Below are 24,395 nucleotides of genomic sequence, written 5' to 3'. Positions count from 1 at the left end.
AAACCCATACTGCATGGGGTCCAGAGTTTGGAGATTCCCTATGTCTTATTTATAAGGTTCATAATGATGCGCTCCATAGCCTTACATTTCAGACTTGTCAGGCTAATGGGGCAGTAGTTCCCAGGGTCTGTAGTCGCTCCCCCTTTGTGGAGTGGGATAACTGTAGCAGTGGGCCATACGGTAGGAACAAAGCCTGAAGTGAAGCTGTGATTGAACAGGGTACTCAGGTGTGGTGCCAGTTCACTTTGTAATTCATGTAGAAAGCCGCGGTGGTACAGCAGTAGCATTGCTGCCTCACAGCAAGAGGTTCTCCTGTTCGGTTCTAGGCTGGAGTGCCTTGTGTGTGGAGTCTGCATGTCCTCCCCGTGGTCGAGTGGCCTCCGAAAGACATGCTTGAATGGGCGTGCCTTCGCTGAAGGTTGGGCATCAGGCTGGCAACTCAGCACCATAAAAATCGACTGCCAATCATTAGCGGACCGGAGTTCCGCTGTGGCGACCCCTAACCGGGAAAAGCCAAAAAGACAACAACCAGGGATATTATGAGGTCCCATAGAAGCTGTATTCTTGGCTTTGGACAATGCGGTTTTTACCTCTGTAGCTGTGATAATAGGGACTTGGCATTCCTCAGGTATTGTGATAGGCCCTTTAGTTGGTGAAAGGGGGGTAAAGTTCGCACTGAACCTGTCAGCCAATATGATGGCAATATCAGAATACATATTGCCATTGTGCTGTAACTCAAAGCAGATCTGAGTACTGCCATGTAGATTCTTGACATAACTATAGAATGCGTTGTGGTTGTCTTTAGAATCTGCAGCAGTTTTGTTTTCATAGCTAGCTTTAGAGAATTTGATGATGGATTTCAGTTTTTTGCTGAGGCTAACAAAGGAGTCTTTCCAGTCTTGGGACTTCACCCTTTTCTGCAACAGTTTTTTCCTTCTGTCGTAGAGTTTGTTTATGGCGGGGGACCACCAGATTGGCTTCCTTTTTTTGGAGGAGAACATCTTGGTTCTGTTTGGTATGGCCCGTTCCATGCACTTGTGTATGTGCTCATACAGTGCATCGGTGTATTGTTCAGCAGTCATGCACCTATTTTCCATTTGCATGGGTGTCATAAAGTTAGTCACCTCTGTTTTTAGAAGCCCAAAATTGGCTTTGGAGAAGTTTTTTACAGTGGTTTCCTTTAGGGGGGTGAGGGTGGGATGTGGATATTCATGGTGATTAGCTTGTGGTCAAATCTGACCAGGGAGGAGTTGATTACTGGTGTAGAGCAATGGTCACACATGTTAGTAATGACCGAGTCAAGAATGTTTCTATCCCTGGTAGGGGTAAGAATGAGTGGGTCCAGGGCATTGGAATTAATGAATTCCAGAAAATGTTGAGCAAGTGTGTTGGTACATGAGTAATTTTCCCAGTTAATATATATGTAGGTATATAGGTATATATAGGTATATATATATATATATATATATATATATATATATATATATATATATATATATATACCATCATCATCTTCTTTCGGCTGTTCCCATTAGGGGTCGCCACAGCGGATCATCTGTTTTCATTTCTTCCTGTCCTCTGCATCATGTTTTTTCACACCAACTGCCTGCATGTCCTCTCTCACCATATCTATAAACCTTATCTTAGGCCTTCCTCTTTTCCTCTTACCTTGCAGCTCCATCCTTAGCATCCTTTTCCCAATATACCCAGCATCCCTCCTTAGCACATGTCCAAACCAAAGCAATCTCGCCTCTCTTGCTTTGTTTCCCAACTGTCCAACCTGAGCTGACCCTCTAATATACTGATTCCTAATCCTGTCCATCCTAGTCACACCCAGTGTAAATCTTAACATCTTTAACTCTGCCACATCCAGCTCTGACTCCTGCCTTTTGTCAACGCCACTGTCTCCAACCCATATAACATAGCAGGTCTCACTACCCTCTTGTAGACCTTCCCTTTCACTCTTACTTGTACCCGTCTGTCACAAATCACTCCTGACACCATTCTCCACCCAATCCACCCTGCCTGTACTCTCTTCTTCACCTTTCTTCCACACTCACCATTACTCTGAGCTGTCGATCCCAAGTACTTAATCTCGTCCACCTTTACCATCTCTACTCCCTGCATCCTCACCATTCCTCTATCCTCCCTCTCATTTATACACATATATTCTGTTTTAGCCCTGCTGACCTTCATTCCTCTCCTCTCTAAAGCATATCTCCACCTCTCCAGGGTCTCCTCAACCTGGTCCCTACTCTCACTACATATCACAATGTCATCTGCAAACATCATAGTCCACGGGGCCTCCTGTCTGATCTCATCTGTCAACCTGTCCATCACCACTGCAAATAAGAAAGGGCTCAGAGCTGATCCTTGATGTAATCCCACCTCCACCTTAAACGTATCTGTCACTCCCACTGCAGTCCTCATCAATGTCACAATACCCTCATACATATCCTGTACCACTCTTACATACTTCTCTGCCACTCCCGACTTCCTCATACAATACCACAACTCCTCTATAGGCACCCTGTCATATGCTTTCTCTAAGTCCACAAAGACACAATGCAACTCCTTCTGACCTTCTTTGTATTTCTCCAAAAACATTCTCAGAGCAAACATTGCATCTGTAGTGCTCTTTCCTGGCATGAAACCATACTGCTGATCACTAATCATCACCTCCCTTCTTAACCTAGCTTCCACTACTCTTTCCCATAACTTCAAGCTGTGACTGATCAGTTTTATCCCTCTGTAGTTACTGCAGCTCTGCACATCACCCTTATTCTTAAAGATAGGTACCAAAACACTTTTTCTCCACTCCTCAGGCATCCTCTGACTTTCCAAAATTTCATTAAACAAACTGGTTAAAAATTCCACTGCCATTTCGCCTAAGCACCTCCATGCTTCCACTGGTATGTCATCTGGGCCAACAGCCTTTCCATTCTTCATCCTTTTCATAGCTGTCCTTACTTCCTCCTTGCTAATCTGTTTCACTTCCCAATTCACTATCCCCACATCATCCAACCTTCTCTCTCTCTCTCTCTCTCTCTCTCATTCTCTTCATTTATCAGCCCTTCAAAGTACTCCTTCCATCTACTCAACACACTCTCCTCGCTTGTGAGTACGTTTCCCTCACTATCTTTTATCACCCTTACCTGCTGCACATCTTTCCCAGCTCTGTCCCTCTGTCTAGCCAATCTGTACAAGTCCTTTTCTCCCTCTTTAGTGTCCAATCTCTCATACAACTCTCCATATGCCTTATCCTTAGCTTTTGCCACCTCTCTCTTTGTCATGCGCCTCATCTCCTTATACTCATGTCTACTTTCTTCATCTCTTTGATAATCCCACTTCTTCTTCACCAGACTTTTCCTCTGTATACTCTTCTGTACTTCCTAATTCCACCACCAGGTCTCCTTGTCCTCCTTCCTCTGTCCAGATGTCACACCAAGCACCTTTCTAGCAGTCTCCCTTACTAGCTCTGCTGTAGTACCCAGCTATTCGGTAACTCTTCACTGCCTCCCAGTGCCTGTCTTAACTCTTCCCTGAACTCCACCTCACAATCACCCTTTTTTAACTTCCACCATTTAATCCTTGGCACTGCTTTCGTACTCCTCCTCCTCTTCTTGATCACCAACTTCATCCTACAGACCACCATTCTATGCTGCTTAACTACACTTTCCCCTGTCACCACTTTACAGTCTCCAATCTCCTTCAGACTGGCCCTCCTACATAGGATAAAACCCACCTGTGTGCATCTTCCTCCACTCTTGTACGTCACCCTATGATCCTCCCTCTTCTTAAAATATGTATTCACCACAGCCATGTCCATCCTTTTTGCAAAATCCACAATCATCTGACCTTCTGCATTCCTCTCCTTAATACCATACCTACCCATCACTTCCTCATCCCCTCTGTTCACTTCACCAACATGCCCATTGAAGTCCGCTCCAATCACTAGTCTCTCACCCTTTGGTACACTCACCACCACTTCATCCAACTCACTCTAAAATTTTTCTTTCTCATCCATCGCAACCCTCCCAATTTACCTGGGCTTGGGACCAGCACAAAGAAATATATCTATACACACACACACACACACACACACACACACATATATATATACATATATATATATATATATATATATATATGTGTGTGTGTGTGTGTGTGTGTATGTGTGCGCGTGTGTGAGATGCAGTTATATTCTTAACTGTGGGAAGATAAGTGTGGCATTCCTTGAGTTGTTGAAACTTTCTTCTGCTTTCTCACAGTGCAAGCCAGACATGCTATTACCAAATCATAACCAGAAATAATGCCACATGTTCTTATGGAAATATCATATTTCAAACACTTACAGCAACATTGTCCAGGACCAATTCCCCGGAATGCAGAAGGCTGTATTTTCCACTAGTGTCCAATACATTCGATCCATCCTTCTCCCAGTGTATGTATGGTGGCGGAATTCCATCTGCAACGCAAGGCAGGACAGCCTGTGAATCTTCAAACACTGTATATTCAGCCTCTGAACTTCGAATTGTTGGTGGGACTAGAACAAATGAAAACAGAATAGGAGTTGCAGGATCCTGCATGTAATGAGATTTATTAACCAGACAATGCCACACTGAAGAAAGCTAGACAGAGGAAACCAAAAGTCATGTTTTAATCTAAACAACATTCATAAGTCACTCAAAGGTTTGTCATGTGACACTAGTGCAAGAATAACATCAGCAAGATATGTATGACCAGACATTTTTTCACAGTATCACCACCAAGCATTCAAATATAGTCTGCTTCTGCATCAGTGGGACACAAGTTACAGACAAGACATGCATAATCTGAAGGGAAGGTGATGCAGCAGTAAAATAAACAAATACATAAACAGACAAACAAATAAATACATATATAAACTGTACAAGACTTTATACCATCTCTTTAAAGATATATATATATATATATATGCCTAGATTCTACCATTCATACTTTCACTGGATCAGCCATACCAAGTAAAGTGATACTAGTAGGATATACATGTGTGCAAACAGAATAGGTTGTTACTGAACAGGGATAATTGGAAGAATGGTAGATATCCATGACTCCTGTTATACTGCTAGGACAACTATGCAAAATGAATACCATCTTAAGTGAAGCAAGGCAAGCAGTGGCAGATTACGTGCAAGTTAGGCCACGGAAAGTTTTCAAACCATGAGCTACCACACACATTTTTTAGATGACACATAAATGCTTATATTCTTTGGGATTCACCTATTTTTAACACTATTCATACTGCTGCCATTATACTCCACCAATGCCTGTGCCCACAAATTGCTGCCACTTGACTATATACCTCAAATGATGAAAAATGGCCACAGTAAGATATTCCAACTTGCTTTACAAAAAGATCATACTAGTCTTTCCAAAGCCAGATCAATGACTGTTTAACATTATCATGACAGGAACTGTCAGCCATTTTCATCCACAAGCAGCTCTCATATTCAGCGATTATAGCTTCATCATTGAATGTGTACACCTCTGATGTGTGATAGTTGCAAAAATAAAGCTTATTTTTGGAAAATGCACATCAGTCCTACAAAACCAGATTGTTTAACTGAGCAAAAAAAAGGGTAAGTTGCTTTCATCCCCAGACAGTCCGTGCCAGCAGTTATAGTCTGCACCCTATCTAACCGAGAGAAAAAATAATTCCTCTCAATGTCTTATCACAGGAATTTGGGACAATGCTAAACAAAATATTGAGGGACAAAGGTCCAAAAGCAGCATATTATCTTGCATGCTTAATAAGTAGCTCTAATAACATATTATTATTATTATTTGTATTAGCAAGCATTTTCTAGAGGATGTGAAGTCTGAAACTAATACTTCTGCTGTTATTAAGTGACTACAATCCACAATGATTTGGCAGAAACCTCAAATTATGAGGGGCTGACAAAAATATGTGCAAAATCAGGGACAGTTGAGAGCTATGTAATTTCATTTCTGTTCCATCTAAACAATAACCACAAATACTGCAACTTACTTAACACAAATGCACATTAGTCCGGCAAAGCCAGATGGTTAACTGAGCAAACAACCAGACAGTAAGTTACTTTCATGCCTGCACAGCCCTACCACATCCAGCACAGTTACAGCCACGTTGCTGTATAACATACCATTGCCACGTATTCTCTTTTCAATATTGCTTTCTGCATAAAATGTTTTTTCCTCTTTTCCTACCCAGGCTGAAACTGAACTTGGCCATTTGTGATCAGTGCTCTACCCCGGTTAACAAATTTAAAGTAAAATAAAAATAAAAACCTCATCTGGATGTGATAAAATATAATATCTCTCAATCTCTTAGCACAAGAATCATAGTCAAACAATTAAAATAATGAGTGACAAAACCCCCAGATAAGAGACATACTTTAAATATTGCTCTTATAGACTTAGAACATTGTTAGAATAAATGTTTCTGTATTGCTGTGCATTTTTTTAAAAGATATGAAGCCTGAATATTCAAATGTCTATCATAATTTAGTAACTGCAATCTTCAATGATTTCCCAGAAATCCACATATTTTAAGATAAATGGACCAGAAACATGAGGCATAGTCAGGAACATTCTATGAAATCAGGAACAGTTTCAATTTTGTTTCAGAAAACCACATATTTTAAGATAAATGGACCAGAAACATGAGGCATAGTCAGGAACATTCTGTGAAATCAGGGACGGTTTCAATTTTGTTTCACACAAAGATGTGCAAGGGGTTGTTCACACAAATGCACACTGGTCTTGTAAGGCCAGACTTTAAAATTATCTGACAGAAAGATGGTAAGCAGGTTTCATCCACAACCATCACCTCCTACCACCCCATTTAGTGACTGCAATCTTCAATGAATTACCTTAAAATCACACATCTTATGAGACACATACCAAACGTATAAGGCAAAGTCAGAGACATAATCAGTGAAATCAAAGACAGTTCCAACTTTTTGCACAGTCACCAGAAAATAAACATTGCAAAGTATTTTACACAAATATACACTAGACTTGTAAAGCTAGCCTTTAAAATGAACAAACAGCAAGAGGGTAATTTGGTTTCATGCATAGCCAGCCCCAGGGGTGGCCCATGCTATTGGACTGCCAGACTGCAGCCCCCTCAACTGTAAAATAAAGAAATAAAAAATCACAAACTTTTGCACATTCACACTAGTCCTTGTCTCAGCAGCAGTCCTGACTGGGAAACATGAAGAACAGAGCTCCCTAAAACTGCATAGACTGTCCTGAACTTGCATCAGGGTCGGACTGCAACGTCAGCAGTCTGGAATGTGCTGCAGTCTTGTTGGGGGAAGATCTCACGACGGGCAGGGTCTGGTGTGGATTGCTACAAGAGGGTGTGTGTGTGTGTGTGTGTGTGTGTGTGTGTGTGTATTGCTACAAGAGGGTGTGTGTGTGTGTGTGTGTGTGTGTGTGTGTGTGTGTGTGTGTGTGTGTATGTGGATTGCTACAAGAGGGTGTGTGTGTGTGTGTGTGTGTGTGTGTGTGTGGATTGCTACAAGAGTGTGTGTGTGTGTGTGTGTGTGTGTGTGTGTGTGTGTGTGTGGATTGCTGCTACAAGAGGGTGTGTGTGTGTGTGGATTGCTGCTACAAGAGGGTGTGTGTATTGCTGCTACAAGAGTGTGTGTGTGTGTATTGCTGCTACAAGAGGCTGTGTGTATTGCTGCTACAAGAGGGTGTGTGTATTGCTGCTACAAGAGGGTGTGTGTGTATTGCTGCTACAAGAGAGTGTGTGTGTATTGCTGCTACAAGAGGGGGAGTGTGTGTGTGTGTGTGTGTGTGTGTGTGTGTGTGTGTGTGTGTGTGAATGCCCCAGGTGCAATATACTGGTGGTTAGACTCATGCTGGTGTGGTAAGGAATACCTCAGGCTTGAACCCTGTACCTTGTATGCAGGTGTTAAAGAGGTGAATTCCCTACCCACCACCATTTGTAAAACAAATTGCAGATTTTTGCCTCATATTTGATCTGATCTGTTCCTCATAATATCTGTGGTTTGTAAATGTTGCAATGCTTGATATTTGATGGTGCAGTGGTAGCATTGTTGCCTCACAGCTGCAGGTTCTCATGTTTGATTCTTGGCTGGGGTGCCGTCTTTGTGGGGTCTGTATCTTCTCCCTGTGTTTGTGTGGGTTTGCTTTTGTGTCCTCCCATGTTACAAAGACATGTCTGCATTATTTCTTCCTGGGCCTCTGCTGAAAATTGTTTTTTTGTTCCAAGTCTAAATCTCAAGATGCAGGCTCTCGAAGCACTCCTCAGTATGGAGAACATCGATGTCTGCGCTGTAACCGAGACCTGGTTCAAGGCTCCTGAGAGCACCCCAGCACTTTACCTCGTATCATGCTTTTCGGCCCCAAAACCCGGGCCGAACCACAAAGGGAGGGGGAGTGTCCATATTCATCAAGGATACCCACACCTCTAGGTTAGTGGCAACTCATGAAGCATCGGAGACCATCCAGGTGCAGCTAACCGTAGGAAAAACTGCTGTACAACTGGTTGCATGTTACAGACCACCATCCCAATCTCAAGAACCCCACTCAGCCTTCCTGAAGACATTGGAAGATATGAATGTCTCACCAAATACCATCATATTGGGAGACTTGAACTACCCTAACATAGACTGGGTGCACTATTCTAGCCCTAACACCCTAGCCCAAAGGTTCCTGGAATTCATAAACACAAATGCAGTGGAACAGCTAGTCACCTCTCCCACAAGGGGGGATAATATACTAGACCTGATCATCACAAACATGGGGACAAAATGCTCCACACCGGAAGTATTGCCCTCACTGGTGAGATCTGACCACAAACTAATCACCCTGGATATACATTTACCACCTCCACCCCCAGCACAAAAGACTACAGTGAGAAACTTCTCAAAAGCTGACTTTACACTTCTCAAGACTGAGATGGTATCATTTAAGCCCTCAGGGCCAATGGAAACCACATCCCACAATGCTAAATCCTACACAAATGCTTTCTACGGACATCTCCAAGAATGCATGGATCGTGCAATCCCAAATAAAACCAAGACCCTCTCCACCAAAGGAAAGCGTCCTGTCTGGTGGACCCCAGCCATAAACAAATTGTATAACAAAGGAAGGAAGCTAATGCAAGACAGAGCAAAATCCCATAAAGGGAAGGCATCTCTGATCAGCACTAGTAGAAAGCTATGTTCTCTCATAAAAACATCCAAGGCCAACTTTGAGAGAAAAATCACCAAGGACACTAAAGATAACCACAAGGCATTCTTCAGTTATGTTAGAAACCTGGGAGGAAACGACAAAAAATTTACCGAACCCACAGATATTGCCAACATTCTGGCAGACAGGTTCAGTGCAAATTTCTCCCCTCCCTCACCTCCAAAAGAAGAAATACTCATCCCAGCTGAATGTAACCTCCCTGTCATCTCTGATGTCCAGGTGAGAACCGCCCTCAACAAAGCAAAAAACACAGCATCTATGGGACTTGATGGTATCCCTGGCTGCGTGATACGTGAACTCCAAGAGGAGCTAAACCTGCACATAAAAATGTTATTTAACCTTAGCATTACTACAGGATATGTACCTGAACACTGGCATACAGCAACAGTGGTACCACTCCACAAGGGAGGCTCCACTACAGACCCTGGGAACTACCGCCCCATAAGCTTGACCAGCCTGGTTTGCAAAGCTATGGAAAGAATTATTATGGAACTCATAAACAACGACATTGGGGACCTACAGACACTTGATCCCACCCAGTTCGGCTTTGTAAAAGGCAGATCCTGCCTTTTGAACCTGGTTAACTTTTTCGAAACAGTCACTAGAGCCATTGATGAGGGCAAGGCAGTCCATACAGCCTACCTGGACTTGGCTAAAGCCTTCGACACAATACCCCACTCGGGATCATAGAAAAGCTAAACAGCTTAAAAGTAAATCCATATGTCACAAGATGGGTTGCAAACTGGCTAAAGAACAGAACCCATAAAGTCAAGATTGCGGGAGCCATGTCAGACTCAAAGCCAGTCACAAGTGGTGTCCCACAGGGCTCTGTCCTGAGACCCCTCTTGTTCGGCATTTACTTCTCAGATGTGAAAGCAAACATGGGAGGGTTGTGGCTGACAAAGTTCGCAGATGACTGCAAACTAGGCCATAGTCGATACACCAGCTGACACATACATCCTACAGAAAGGCCTCACCGAACGGACAACTGGTGCCAGAATCACGGCCTTAAACTGAATGCCAAGAAATGTATAGTCATCTCTTTGGGGAAAAACAAAATACCCACAAATTATCACATAGACAGTAACCCACTGAGTACCGAAAAAGTAATCAGAGACCTGGGGACCCAAGTTGATAGTGACCTCTCATTTGACACCCACGTTGCCAAAGTGGTTAGAAAGACTTTCTACCTTGCCCACCTTATCATGAAGGGGTTCACATCCAGATCAAAGGAGGTCATCGTGCCCCTGTACTCCTCCCTTATCAGGCCCATGATTGAGTACAATGCCCCATTTGGTATGTACCTCACCCGGCACTTACAACAGCTGGAGAGACCCCAGAAGTACCTCACCAAGAGGATCAAGGGTTTCCAACATATGTCATATGCTGCCAGGCTAAAGAAACTCCAGCTCTATTCAGTAGCATACCACCTGCTCAGAGGTGATCTGTGCCTGACATACAAGGCCATGGCCAACCAGGAATTGATGGACATGCTCCACCTCAAAAAATCAAAATCCATAAGAACCACGAGAGCCAAAGATTTAAACCTCAGTACAAACATGAATAGAACATGCTGGAGGGACAGATTCATAACTCAGAGGCTTCCCATACTCTGGAACAAAATCCCAGTCCATGTTAGGCAGAGCCCCTCACTGACTCTCTTCAAGAGAAATCTTGACGAGTGGATGGGAGATTGTAGGTTTACCCCGGGGGTCACCCCTGCATTGCTACTTAACAGAGGCACAGTAAACTAATTTTAATAAGTAAGGGGGTCTTCAATGTGTCACTACTAGACAAAGGCACATTATTCTAAATTTATTCTATACACCTTAGTACCACTACATGGGGTGGCGAAAGCCACATCTCTAGGGCTAGGCTTGCAAATGCCTCAGGGCAGATAGCCTAGTACTAAACTATGAAACTATGAAACTATAAGTCAGACTGTCCTGATTAACAAATGTTAAATAAAATTGACAGGCATTTGAATTTCAGACTTCAGGTTTCTGAATGTTTAATTCCTTACATATTTGATGGTGCAGTGGCAGTATTGTTGCCTCACAGCTATAGGTTTTCTGGTTTGATTCTTGGCTGGGGTGCCTTCTGTGTGGAGTCTGCATCTTATCCCTGTGTTTGTGTGGATTTGCTCTGGTGTCCTGCCATTTTACAAAGACATGTGTCTACAGTATTTCTCCCTGGGCCTCTGCTGAAAATTGTTTTTGTTCCATCAGAAGTAAAATTGACAGGCATTTGAATTTCAGACTTCATATTCTTCAGAAAATACATAGTAAAACAACTTTTTATTCTAGCAATAAATATATATTAACACAACCTTTTATTATAGCAATTTTTAAGTTTATAAGATGACTATTTGAAATTTGTCCTTATTTTTGGGACTGTATTACCCTGTTATTGGCTTTGTCCAGGTTTTTTGTGCTAAGGTTGACAGCTATGGCAAGAACTGAATTCACTGAATATGTTTGAGGGCTGTATTCCCTCATTACTGGGTTTGTCCAGGTGTTTTGTGCTAAGAGGTTGACAGCTATGGTGAGAACTGAATTCATTAAATGATAGCCATTTAAGTTTCAGTCTTCCTCTCTTTCACAAAGCAGCTGATTTGGCTAGTGGTATGTTGCTCTGACTGTTTTGCACAGGGACCTTGGCAGTAAAATGTATGGTGGTAACACAGCATTTTTCTTTCACAAAGCAGGTGATTTGGCATAGTGGTATGTTGTTCTGACTCTTTTGCACAGGGACATTGGCAGTAAAATGTATGGTGGTAACACAGCATTTTATTCTAGCAGCTTTCCAAGATTATACAAGCAATGTTTAATGTGTCCCTGGTTTTTGCCTTTTTGACCCACCCCAATAAATTTGGCTTTTTCCAGATTTCTTGTGCTACGAAGTTGAGATGCAGTTGAGTATTGAGTAGATTTTACAAGGAGCTGAGAGCTGCAGGGGAAGAGAAGTTTAGTGCTGATTATGCCAAGTCAGCTCGCATTGCTAATAGCACAACAGGTTGTGTACTTGCTTTTGATGCAGAAGGTTGTTGGTTCTACTCCCATAAGGGGTGAATGCTGCCGTATTGAAAGTTAAGATACTAACTATGAGCCTGTTATCAGTTTGCCATCCATTTCCTATTGCAACATTACTAGCTTATTTTTAATGTAATTTAGGCAATTTATTCCTCAGGGGCATCAGACCCTTTATTTTTCAATGAAACCATGAAATATAAAGGTGATTGCTAGCAGCAACCTCTTCATTACAGATTTATTTAATGTGGAATTATTTAGATGACTTTTTTACTACTTCAGAGATTGTGCATATTTACTGATAATGGTGGACTGTAGAATTGTGCATATTTACTGATAATAGTGGACTGTAGAAGTTTGAGTAGACTTTTATGATGGAAATGTTCTGAATTGGGCAGTTTTGTCATTGGTGCATGTGTTTTGTTTCATTGTTTACTGGAAAAATGTTCAAAGCAATAGGAAGGTGTATCAAAGAGCACATGTATGTTTCATATGCAAGGGGCCTATGATTTGAAAACAGCCCAGAATTAATCTTTATCTGCCATGGGTAAAATGTATTTTCTTTGAATGTGGGTTTCAATGTTGTTTCAATGAATGTGAGTTTCAATGGCAGAGAAGTTTTAATGCCAAGTTTGTTTAGCAGATGTCTTAGTGTTTGTGCTTGAAAATGCAAAATAAAACTTTCAAATGAAGTTCAAATCATCATAGAAGTAAATCAGTATGCACGTTAGTGTTTAAGGTAAATGGAGTGAAATAGCCAAGTAATGGATCATTGGAATGGCTGCAGGGGGAGGCTCCATTCGACTATGGTTTTGTGAGGAGGAAGGGCGGCAAACTTAGGCAGCCCCAGCTGAACCATACCTCCCAACTGTCCAGATTTTCAAACAATGAATAGATTTTTTGCTTCTTATTTTTGGTTTGTTCCTCATAAAATTTGTGGTTTTCTGGCAAATCATTTAGGAATTAAGTCACTAAATAATGACACACTGAGTTTCAGTCTTCATAACCTTCAGAAAAATGCATGCTAAAGTAAGACCTGTTCTATCAACTGTCTCAGTTTATACAAGAGCAAATGTTAGTACTGTTTATATGTTCCCCCAATATATTTGGCCTTGTCCAGATTTATTGCAACAGGTTGAGAGGTACATGCAAATAAATTGCTTTATAGAATTAGGCATAGCCAAACCTCTCAACTGTCCCTGATTTTGGCTCAAAATGTTGCTCTTCCCCTAATGATCCCTCCGCAAAATAGCAATTTTGGAAGAAAACATGGAGGGTTTATAATTAAGAAATAACTGTAATAATCAGTTAGATTACTTTTATTTCAGAAATGCATGTAGATTCTTTTATTTTGTCAGCTGCTCAAGTTAGCAGTACTAATATTACAGTATCCCTTCTTTGACAGGTTCCCAGCTGCATTGTGTTGCTATTTTATATTTTTACATCACATTTTTGGTCCATTTTTCATAAAATTGTGTTTTTCTGGCAAATTAGTGACAAATCATTAAAGACTGAAGTTAGAAAATAATGACAGACATTTGAGTTTCAGATTTCATACCATTCAGAAAATTCATACTAATGCAAGACCTCTATTAGCTTTCTATGTTTATAAGAGCAATATTTTAAAAATTGTCCTTATTTTTGGGCCTTTGTCCCATTTCTTTGTTTGGCTTTGTCCAGATTTCTTGCTCTGAGGTTGCGAGGTATGACAAATGTGTCAGGGCCATCACAAGTCAGCCAGAGACATTTCAAACTGTGACATACTTGTTGCACCCCACTCCCCCATGTAGTGACTCTGGATGTGTCGAAGCAAGGCAAGGAGTAGTTATGCAGTGTAAATGTGCAGAGTATCCCCCCATCCAAGGTAGACACAAGTACTAGAGTGGCTTTTCATCTGTCCTTGATTTTTACAGAATGGTCTGGTTTCTGTCATATTTTTTGTACTGTTGATTTATGCTTATTACTCAAAGTGCCTGTTGCTCTGTGTTTAAGTAGCAATACTTTAATGACCATTAGGTAAGCTTAGCTGAGATTGCAAGATGCAAGTAAGCTTTAATAAGCATACTGTTAAAGAACTGCCAAAAAGCCTTTCTGTTGCCATGTAGAGAATACTTAACTAGATAATGTATAAGCCTTGGGTATTGAAATGCATATGCCAGTATTTGTAATAAAGGACAGGATTACATTATTTTAAGAGTCTCATTACACTTGGAGACTTCCAGTCATCTCTCCGCCACTGGCCAGCCCTCACCACATTTAGTAAGTGTACTCCTCAATTATTTGCCACAAAACTACAAATTTTATAAGGCGCAGACTGAAAATGTAAGACAAAGTCATGGACATTTATTGAAATCAGAAACCGTTTCAACCCTTCTTCACAGTCATATGATTTGTTATTTATTTATTTGTTTGTTTGTTTATTTACTTATTTATTTTGAAATTTGAGAGAACTAGGAAGAGGGGCAAATTGTACAACATAAAGCAGATATATGTGGACATTATGCTGTGCTGAAGCTATGGTGAGGTCCTTAGGTACTGTCCCTGACAAATGGCTATAGCCATTTACAACAAATGGCTATAACCCCTTCCCCATATCAGTGCAGGAGTTTATCTCAGTGGTGCTAGAGATATTAACCTCCATGGAGGGAATCGTGATTTTAGGAGACAGAAATATTGATATGGCCTTTGAATTAGCTTCAGTAAATGTCAGTATGAGAAATACTAAGTTAAGCAGGTTTTTAGAAGCCACTGTAAGATGCCGATTAAGGGCTATGGCTCAGTATAGGTGTACATAATAGACCCTGCTGTACAAGATTTTGAGAGACCTGACAGGGTGTTTCTATCAGCAGAGGATATACAAGTTGTGCAAAAGCAACCTATAACCCCTATTGCTGTCTCTGACTATGCTCCAGTGTGTTGAAGATAGAAAAGGAAATGTTAAAAATCTGCAGGTATGGCTTAGAGGTATTTTAAAAATTGTGATGCCTGTAAAGGCATCATGAGGAAGTTAGTTCAAAATACAGATGAAATTTGAAAGCTGTATACATTTTTCTCTGGTGACTTGTGTAACTTGGGCCCACAAAATATAAACACTTGATTGGGAAAGTAATAATAAATTAAGACAGCAAGTGAAATAGGCTAAATCAGAAATAGTAAATATTCTGGATAAAAAAGAAGAATTTAGGAAAGCTAATCTCCAGTCTAAATATTATTAGAACACTAGCATTGCAAAAAGCTTTAACACTGTGCCTTAGACAGTAAGAGAGTGAAGGGTAACTTTTAAAAATTAGAGAAGGCTCAAGCTGATTAATTTTAATGACACTGGAAATACTGACAGTATTGTATAATATAGTTCACAGAATGCATCAGCTGAGCTGAAGAAACAAACAAAAGGTATTAGATGGACTCCCCTTTGAGGTATTAGCTGGTGAGAAATCTAAGGTTGTAATGAATCTGATACAGAAGGAAAATATAAGCATAGTCTACAGCCATTAACTATTTGGGAAGGCAGTAAGACAACTTCAGTTATTATGGAGTAAAGATAGACTCCGAATGAACTCTGATTAAGGTGTCAGAAGAGTCTAAAATATTTGGAGCATTGAAAGAATGTATCCATTTCTTTTACTTGGCCATTATTCCAAACTAGACATGGAGGGAAATGCACATATAACAATGCAGATATGAAAATACACATATGTTCTGATTTATTTAGCTCTGCAAATAAAGTGCTAACAATTGGGTATTTATAGTTATATGTAGGGCCAGGTAGTGAGTTATCATCTGTTTTATTAGATCGGGGCAGTGCTCCACTATCAAAGCTTTTAGGTAGGTTTTATGAAGCAACATTCCAAATGAAAGGAAGCATGAAACTTTAGTTACAACAAATACAGAGTCTCATTTTTGGAATTCCATTAGCAGATAGCGACTGAAAGAATATATATCTTTCCCACAGATATGTTACAAGATAGTATATATTCAGAATCTCTGTATGGAAATGTCTCTACATGTACCTTTACACAAGGCAACAACTAGCAGAACATTGTCCAGGGTCTTCCCCACTCTGTTGGACAAGAGAGGGAGAAGCTATGTGCACATGGGATCACACTGTCTAAAAATGTAGTCACCTGGTTCAATTTAAACAAAAACTGAGAATATTATGTTTCAAGATATAGGGAGAAAAATGGAAGTTTATTAAACAGTTGTTTTATTTATGTGCCTTTCAGCTTGAGGATTGCCCTAGGTATAAACACAACTTATTAGATTAGTTGATGACAGTAGTTAAAAAGTCAATAATACATAAATGGAACCAAAGGAGTTCATTGATTATTAAGGAGGTGATCAAGTCAGGGGTATGTAAAATGTAAATGAAAGGAATCAATTATAAAAAAATAAAAATGCATGTTAATAATTGGCATCTAAGGTTTTAATGTTTAGGATACCTGCAGGATTAAGTGAAAGGTAGCATTCTAAGAAGGTTGAATTTAGAATTAGGGGTGGCCCTCACTCACTCACTCATTGTTAAACAGTGGGCAGAACAAATTAATTAATTAATTAATTAATTAATTAATTAATTAATTAATTAATTAATTGATGTTTTGCTAATGAGAGTCAATCCAGATTGGAACTTGCCCTTCAGAGAGGACCTGATGGTGGGAAGCCCCCCCGACAATATCACAATTATTAACGAATTGTGGTAAGAAGGCAAAGCATAAAAGCAGTCATTACCTGAACAATTTCAAAAAATAACATTAACTGTGAATATTTTAACATGGTTTGCACAAACAGATGTAGTTCATACATAGATTTTAATATAAATAAGCTGACACTTGAATTATGGACAACATTATATGAGCAGCTGTAAAAAGCACCCTTTGATAAAAGCAGGTGTGCACAAATATGAATAAAAAATAAATGACGAACTGCTGAAACGTAGTCAGCTGTATATAGTATTTCCAACACAATTTTATGACTTCATCAGATCAGTAATTATAAATGCAACATTAATCTTCAGCTTTAATATAACATGCATGAGGCTGGTAATAGTAAGATTTATGTTGCTGTGCCTGCCACAGGTACAACTGCCTTGTTGTTAAGGTAAGCTTTGCAAATCTCCTTGAGCAGACCATCTGCTACCTGTATATCTCCATTTGATCTCTACCTAAATGACTTGTCTTCATTCCAATAATTTAGGAACTGCCAACCTCCTCAACCCAAATGAACAAATAAAGGTGAGTTCACTTTTCAAGCATTTATATAATTTGCCAGACTGGTTTCACTGAGCTAACTCAATGGTGGAGCCGGCACATGGAAGATAGAGTGAACAACCAATTTCAACACTGCCATCCTGGTAGAAAGGGCATGAGTCAGTCAGTTAGGGTAGGAACACTACATCCACAATGGCCTGCCTAACAGTATACAACACTGTATCCAGAAACACTCGCACATTTAACTAACTTTGCAAGTTCCTGCTTCAGCAGATTTACATCAAAGTTGTAATGAGGTGATTACGGCACAGAATGAAAAATCCAAGTCACCTGAAGAAATCCCACTACAACATATCTCTGGCCTGGCATGCTATATTGCCATGGCTAGCCATACTTAGCTGACTTTGCAAATCCCAGACATAGCAGGTTTATATCAAGGGTTTGATATGGACGTTAGGGTACACAGTAAAACACTGAAGTCACCTGAAGATGAAGGCCCATCACAGTGCAGCTCTTGTCCACCAGGTTATATAGCAATGAACAGCCTATGGGGAGAAAATAGATCAGAAAGCTAAAGAGAAGGCTAGATGGCCTGGGTGGGGAGAGAAAAAAAGAAGTTATGTACTCACCATAATATTTCATGTTGGTAGTCCATCACACCCTTCATTTTTACATATGGGGATCGGCTCTGACTCGGCCGATTTACAAGCTCGAAGACTTCTGGTTGGCTCGTGGCTAAGCAGGTATTCCCATAGTGCACCAGTACAAACCCCAGATCTTGTTTGCTGCTCACTAGAAGAAAAAAACATAACAGACAAACCAATACTAAAGGGTCTTCAACCAAAGATAACCAAATTATTATTATTATTATCTCCAGATCTTCCAGGATGGGGGCAGGAGGGCGGGTTGGTAAAAATGAAGGGTGAGATGGACTACCAACATGGAACGTTATGGTAAGTACATAACTTCTTTATGTTGTGTAGTCCAATCTCACCTACATTTTTACATATGGGACAGCATCCCTAGCGCCTTATTCTTGGGTGACTCACTGGAAAATACTCCTAAGCACCGTGGAGCCAAAGGATGCTCTACCGCTGGAAGCCAAATCCAATTTGTAATGTGTAATAAAAGTGTGAGGGGCAGCCCACGTAGCTGCTGCACAAATATTATCAAGTGGGACCCTGGCTTGAAAGGCTGCAGAGGTAGACAGCGACCTGGTAGAATGAGCCTTGATCCTGCAGGGTAAAGGTCTGCCCTCCGAACTGTAGACAAAGGCTATGCAACTGGAAATCCAGTTAGATAGTGTCACTTTAGAAACTGGTAAGCCCAATCTGGAGTCAGAAAAGGAAATGAATATTTGATCTGATTTCCTAAATTCCTTGGTCCGCTGTAAATAAAAACGTAGTTGTCTATGAACGTCCAGCTGATAAAAATTTTATTCAGCTGCATTACACTGATTAGGGAAGAAAACTGAGAGTTCTATGGATTGATTTAAGGTAGCAGGGGAACAAACCTTGGGGTCAAAGGAGGGATTAGTACGCAGTGACACCCTGTCCTTGTGAAAGATCAAATAAGGTGGCTTAACAGACAAGGCTTGTAGCTCCAATACCCGTCTAGCTGACGTAATAGCTACCAAAAACAAAGTCTTCCAAGACAAAAATTTCAATGAAGATGAGTGGGAAGGTTCAAACGGGGGAGAAGTCAGTTTGGACAACACAAAATTTAAATCCCAAGAAGCCACAGGTTCTTGCAGTGGTGGTCTCAAAAGAGTGATTCCTTTCAAAAAGGTCTTGCATAGCTTATGAGACATTAAATTGTTATCTGGAAACCCTAAGTGAAAATGAGAAATTACCGCCAATTGGACTCTGATAGTGGCGGCGGCAGCTCCTTGTTGAAAAAGCTCAGAGAGAAATTCCAAAATCACATGGATAGAAGCAGTGTATTGATCTACATTCATTTTCTGTGCCCAAATAGAAAATCTTTTCCATTCACTGCCATACAGCCTCCTAGTTGAAGGTTTATGGGAGGACATAAGAATATGTGATACTGAGGAAGATACATCATGAAGCCTGACTAGGGATGGAAATGGAGCAGCCACGCTGTCAACTTGAGGGTGTGGATTGAGGGATGTAGCGAACCTGACATGTGAGTCAACAGATCTGGAGCTGGGTCCAGGATCCAAGGATCGTCCAGGAGAAGAAGCTCGAGAAAGGGGAACCAGACCTGAAGAGGCCAGTAAGGAGCAATGAGGATCAACTTGCTTCCCAGTTGACTGGCTTTCTGAATCACTTTGGAAATGAGAGGAAATGGAGGAAAACATACAGAAGTCCCATGGGCCAATCGTGAGCCAGAGCGTCTCTGGGTGTCTCCCCCAGAGGGTGAATGAGGGAAAAATAGCTGCTGCATTTGGTATTGACTGGACTGGCAAATAGGTCGCAGCAAGGCTGTCCCCATTTGCAGAAAATCTGTTCCGCAGTTTCCTGTTTCAGAGACCACTCGTTAGGCAGTAGGATTGCCTGGCTGAGCTTGTCAGCTATCACGCTGGTTGTCCCTCGAATGTGCATTGCAACCAGAAAGCGTTGGGAAGAAATTGCCCATTCCCAAACTTGCATGGCTTCTCGACAGAGTGGGCAAGACCTGGTACCGCCCTGTTTATTGATATACCAAACTACCGACATGCTGTCTGATTGTATCACAATAGTCCCGAGAGGCAGAAGGTCTTGAAGTGCTTGCAATGCCAGGAGCACCGCCCTCATCTCCAGAACACTGATATGCAGGTGAGCCTCGTGTTCTTGCCATGTGCCTTGGACAGTCCTGCCGAGATAATGCCCCCCCCCACCTGATCTGGGAGGCATCCGAGGTCACAGTGGCAACGGGTTTGGCAGGAACAAAGGGGGCGCCCGTGATCAACTGGTTGGGGGCTATCCACCAAAGAAGGTCCTTCTTGCATGAATCCGTCAGCAGTATAGGATGACTCAGCAGGAAATACTGGAAGGACCATTGGGAAGACAGAAGCCACTGGAGAATTCTCATGTGCAACCTGGCTTATGGTACTAATAGAATGGTGGAAGCCATAGTCCCGAGGAGCTGAAGAACCCACTTCACTTTGACCTTCCGCAACGGGAGAAGACGTTGAATTTGAGAGATTACGTTTTGTGCCCTGTCGGCAGGGAGACAAGCTGTCATGTTCACTGTGTCTACGTCTGCTCCTATAAAAATCACAGATTGAGAGGGCAATAATGCAGATTTTTCCCAATTTATGGAGATTCCCTAACTGAGCACAAAGTTGAATAGTGGCATCTCTGTTTTGGAAGAGTAGATGCCTGGTGGGGGCGGTCAGGAGCCAGTTGTCCAAATACGGAAACACCTGGAATCCCTGACGTCTCAGGTGAGCTGTCACTACTGCCATACATTTGGTGAACACTCTGGGGGCTGTGGGGAGACCAAAGGGCAGAGCACGAAACTGATAATGACTGGCACCCAGCTGGAAGCGTAGATGGCTCCTGGATGCCTTGTCCATTTTTATATGGTAGTAAGCATCTTGGAGATCTAGAGAGCATATCCAATAGTCTTTCCCTAACAACAGGAGTATCGACTGCAGAGTTGCCATCTGAAACTTGTCCTTCTTCACGGATTCGTTTAACCTGTTGAGGTCCAATATTGGCCTCCAATCTCCGGTTCGTTTTGGTACGAAAAAGACCCTGGAGTACGTTCCGGATCCTATCTGGTCTGCTGGGACGGACTGGATGACTCTTTTTAAAAGGAACTTGTTGATCTCCACAGTTGCCTGATCCATGTGATTGGGTGATACATCTGGGATCTTCTTGGGAACAAACGTTGGAAGGGAAAAGGGTATGATATAGCCTCTGGTAACAACTCTTTGTACCCACTTGTCTTGAATGATATTTAGCCAGGCCTTTGGATACAAAGAAATGCGACCCCCGACTGGCCCCAGAGAAACGCAGTCAGGCCTCACATCAGGAGTGCTGATAAGGCCGTCCCCGAAAGGAATCATGGCCTTGCTGGTATTGTGGACCGCCCCTGCCTCTAGGGTGACGTCTCCTATTTCCTCCTCCTCCTCTGCCTCTGAAGGAGTGTTTACCTGGTGTGTCCGGAAAGACTCTCTGGGACTTTTTGAACCACATTTTACCGCCCCTTTAACTTTTGGGGTATGGTCGAGAGGGAACAGTAAAACATACTCCCATGGCAGAAAACGTCTTTCCTTCTTCCTCACACCGAGTGAGTGTGTCCTTCACCTTAGAACCAAACAATGACGAACCATCAAATGGGGCGTTAGTGAAAGTAGACTTGAATGGTTCCACAAAATTACACAAGTGCATCCAGGTGTGATGCCTAAGGGCAACTCCTGAACCTGTTGCTCTACTCGCTCCATCAACCACATAGGAGATAAGCCGCATGGAGGAGTTAACTATAGAATTTAAGGTAGACAACTGAGCAGAGATCTTGTCAGGGACTCCCTCGGTACACACACCTTGAATAGACTCTCCTAATTCTTTGAGGAGATCCCTCTGTAATCTCGTGAAGTGAGTGAGATAGTTTAACGATCGAAGGGTAAATGCCACTGAACTAAAGATACGCTTCCCAAATCTGTCCATCTGTCGAGAATCCTTATTTGGCGTATGAACAGAGGAAGAAGTCTCCACCAGCTCCTTCTTTGTGGCCGCCAGCACCACCATGGCATCTACGGGAATGCCCTTACACAAAAACTCTTTACCGGGAGGGGAAGACAGAAACTTATTAGGTCTCCTGGGGACTGGCTCCACGGCATCAGGAGTATCCCACACCTTTCGACTAACTAGGTCCTTCAGTTTGTCAAAAGGTGGAGACACCCAAGAGGCAGAAGGTTGAGACCCGAAGGCCTTCAAGTACACCGAGTCCTCATCAGAAGGGTTGACAGTGGGCCAGTCGCACCTCTGCTTAAGAATCTCCAAGATGTCCAAGAAGGAGACATCATCAGAGGATGACTTGGGGGACCCTTCTAACTCCTCGAGGTCAGTGTCTGATGTCAAGGACTCATCCTGGGAGTCAACATGCTTCCTCTTACATAGCCTCTTCCAGGGAGGCTCCTCGAAAGGACATTCCTGGGAGGCCTCGGAAGAGTGGGGGCCACCAGCTGATGGCTCCTGAGGCTGAGGGTCTCTGGTGTCTCCGGAGAGAGTAGGGGCTGAGACCGAAGTGTGTGCTCTTGGGGAAAGAGTGCTGGTACCACTGGTAGGGGCTGGAGAATGAGACAGCATGCTCCTCATCATCTCAAACGCCGATCTCTCTGGCTCCAAAGACCTCCCCCGCTCCGAAGAAACAAAGGTTGACATCGGAGCCATAGCCGTCGGCTCCGAGATAGATGCAGGGTTCGAGCTCACCCTGGCCGACGCACCGAGAGGAAGGCTCGGAACCGAAGAAGTTCGATTCCAACCCTCTCTGTCGGCGCCGACAGGAGAGATTCGGCCCTTGGACATGACGGACGGCACTGAGCGTGTCGGAGCTGAACCCGGCTCCAAAGCAGCAACAAAGGGTGCTGGAACCGATAGTACCTCTGGTGGCACCAAGCACTCCGGCTCCGAAGGGCCAACATGGCTTGCAGGAGGAATAGCAGACAAGGGAAAAGCTGGATAAAGTGGCTCTGGAGCCGACTGGGTCGGAGCCAACAATAATTTTGGTAAGGCAGACGACTTCAGGAGTCTCAACACTACCCTCTCCACATCTTCTTCCAAAAGGCTCCTGGAAGATCTGGAATACATAGTACGGGATCTTGATCTAGGGGGCACTGGAGACTTCAGTAACACGGAAACCGGTAGGGAATCCACAGAACGGCTCCGAGCAGCAGATTCAATTGCTGATTCAATCGGTTCAGAGGTTGGCTCTGAAACACTTGGAACCGGCTCCGACACCTCAATGTTGCTCTCCTTCGGCTCCGAAAGTAGTGGAGTCGAGGAGGCAGATTTTGACTGTTTAGATGGCAGCTCTGAGACACCAGCCGGCACCAGAGAAGGCCTTTTTGAAGACTTAGATTTGCCAGACATGGAGGAAGCCGAAGGACTGGATAGAACTTCCTCAAAAGATGGTTTTACTAGACCCTTGAGTATAAGCATGGCAGAACAAGCATGATTCTTGCAGGTGGATGGCCCCTAAACAGTAGACACAGCTACTGTGGCTATCCATTAAAGACATCTTTTGGGAGCATTTCATGCACTTCTTAAAACCCGAAGGTTTGTGCTCCTTACTCTCTTTAAACATTTCACACACACCCACACACAGGAAAGGAAGAAGAAAAAGAAGGAGGGGAGAGGACTAGGTCCTCTAACTAAAACGGGCCTAGCCCTACAGAAGGAAGTACCACGAGGACTAGGTCCTCTAACTTAAACGGGCCTAGCCCAGTGGTCAGAAAACTAGGTCTTCTAATTTAAACAGACCAGAAAATGCACACACACAGAAAACTGCAAATAACTCTATGTGGTAACAATTTTTAGGTCCTGTAACTAAAACGGGCCTAGCCGTACAGAAGGAAGTACCACGAGGACTAGGTCCTCTAACTCAAATGGGCCTAGCCCGGTGGAACAGAAAACTAGGTCTTCTAATTAAACAGACCAGAAAACGCACACACACAGAAAACTGTACATAACTCTATGTGGTAACAATTTGAAGAAAATAACTAAAGTACTAAGGGAGGAACTCCAACCTTTAGCAAATAACCAGCGGATCCCCGCCAAAAATACAATCTCAGATTAAGGAAACTAAGCTGCCAATAATGGTCTAGAAAAAAAACAACAAAATAACAGGAGCTCCTGTTAACTAGCAGCGGAAAACCGCCACAGACTATCTGATAAGGAAAAAGCGCAACGGCGCCTACAAAGAACTCTAAACTGGCACACAGGATACCAGACTAACAACAAGT

The 24,395-nt window shown here is 42.4% G+C and overlaps 1 protein-coding gene across 1 annotated transcript in view; it reads right to left on the bottom strand.

Annotated features, from left to right (window-relative positions):
* HMCN1 (hemicentin 1) overlaps nucleotides 1–24,395 on the bottom strand; it is a 5,606,893-nt gene that overhangs the window by 684,175 nt on the left and 4,898,323 nt on the right. Inside the window, exon 82 of the mRNA XM_044085314.1 lies at nucleotides 4,356–4,546. Within this exon, the coding sequence (XP_043941249.1) occupies nucleotides 4,356–4,546 (191 nt within the window). The remainder of the gene's footprint in view (nucleotides 1–4,355; nucleotides 4,547–24,395) is intronic.

This window comes from Protopterus annectens, chromosome 10.part0, assembly GCF_019279795.1.
Source record: "Protopterus annectens isolate FY-2018-M chromosome 10.part0, PAN1.0, whole genome shotgun sequence".
In the NCBI taxonomy this organism is placed as follows: Eukaryota; Metazoa; Chordata; order Ceratodontiformes; family Protopteridae; genus Protopterus; species Protopterus annectens.
The sequence above is the reverse complement of the archived record's forward strand: the minus strand, read 5'-3'. Positions and strand labels throughout refer to the sequence as shown.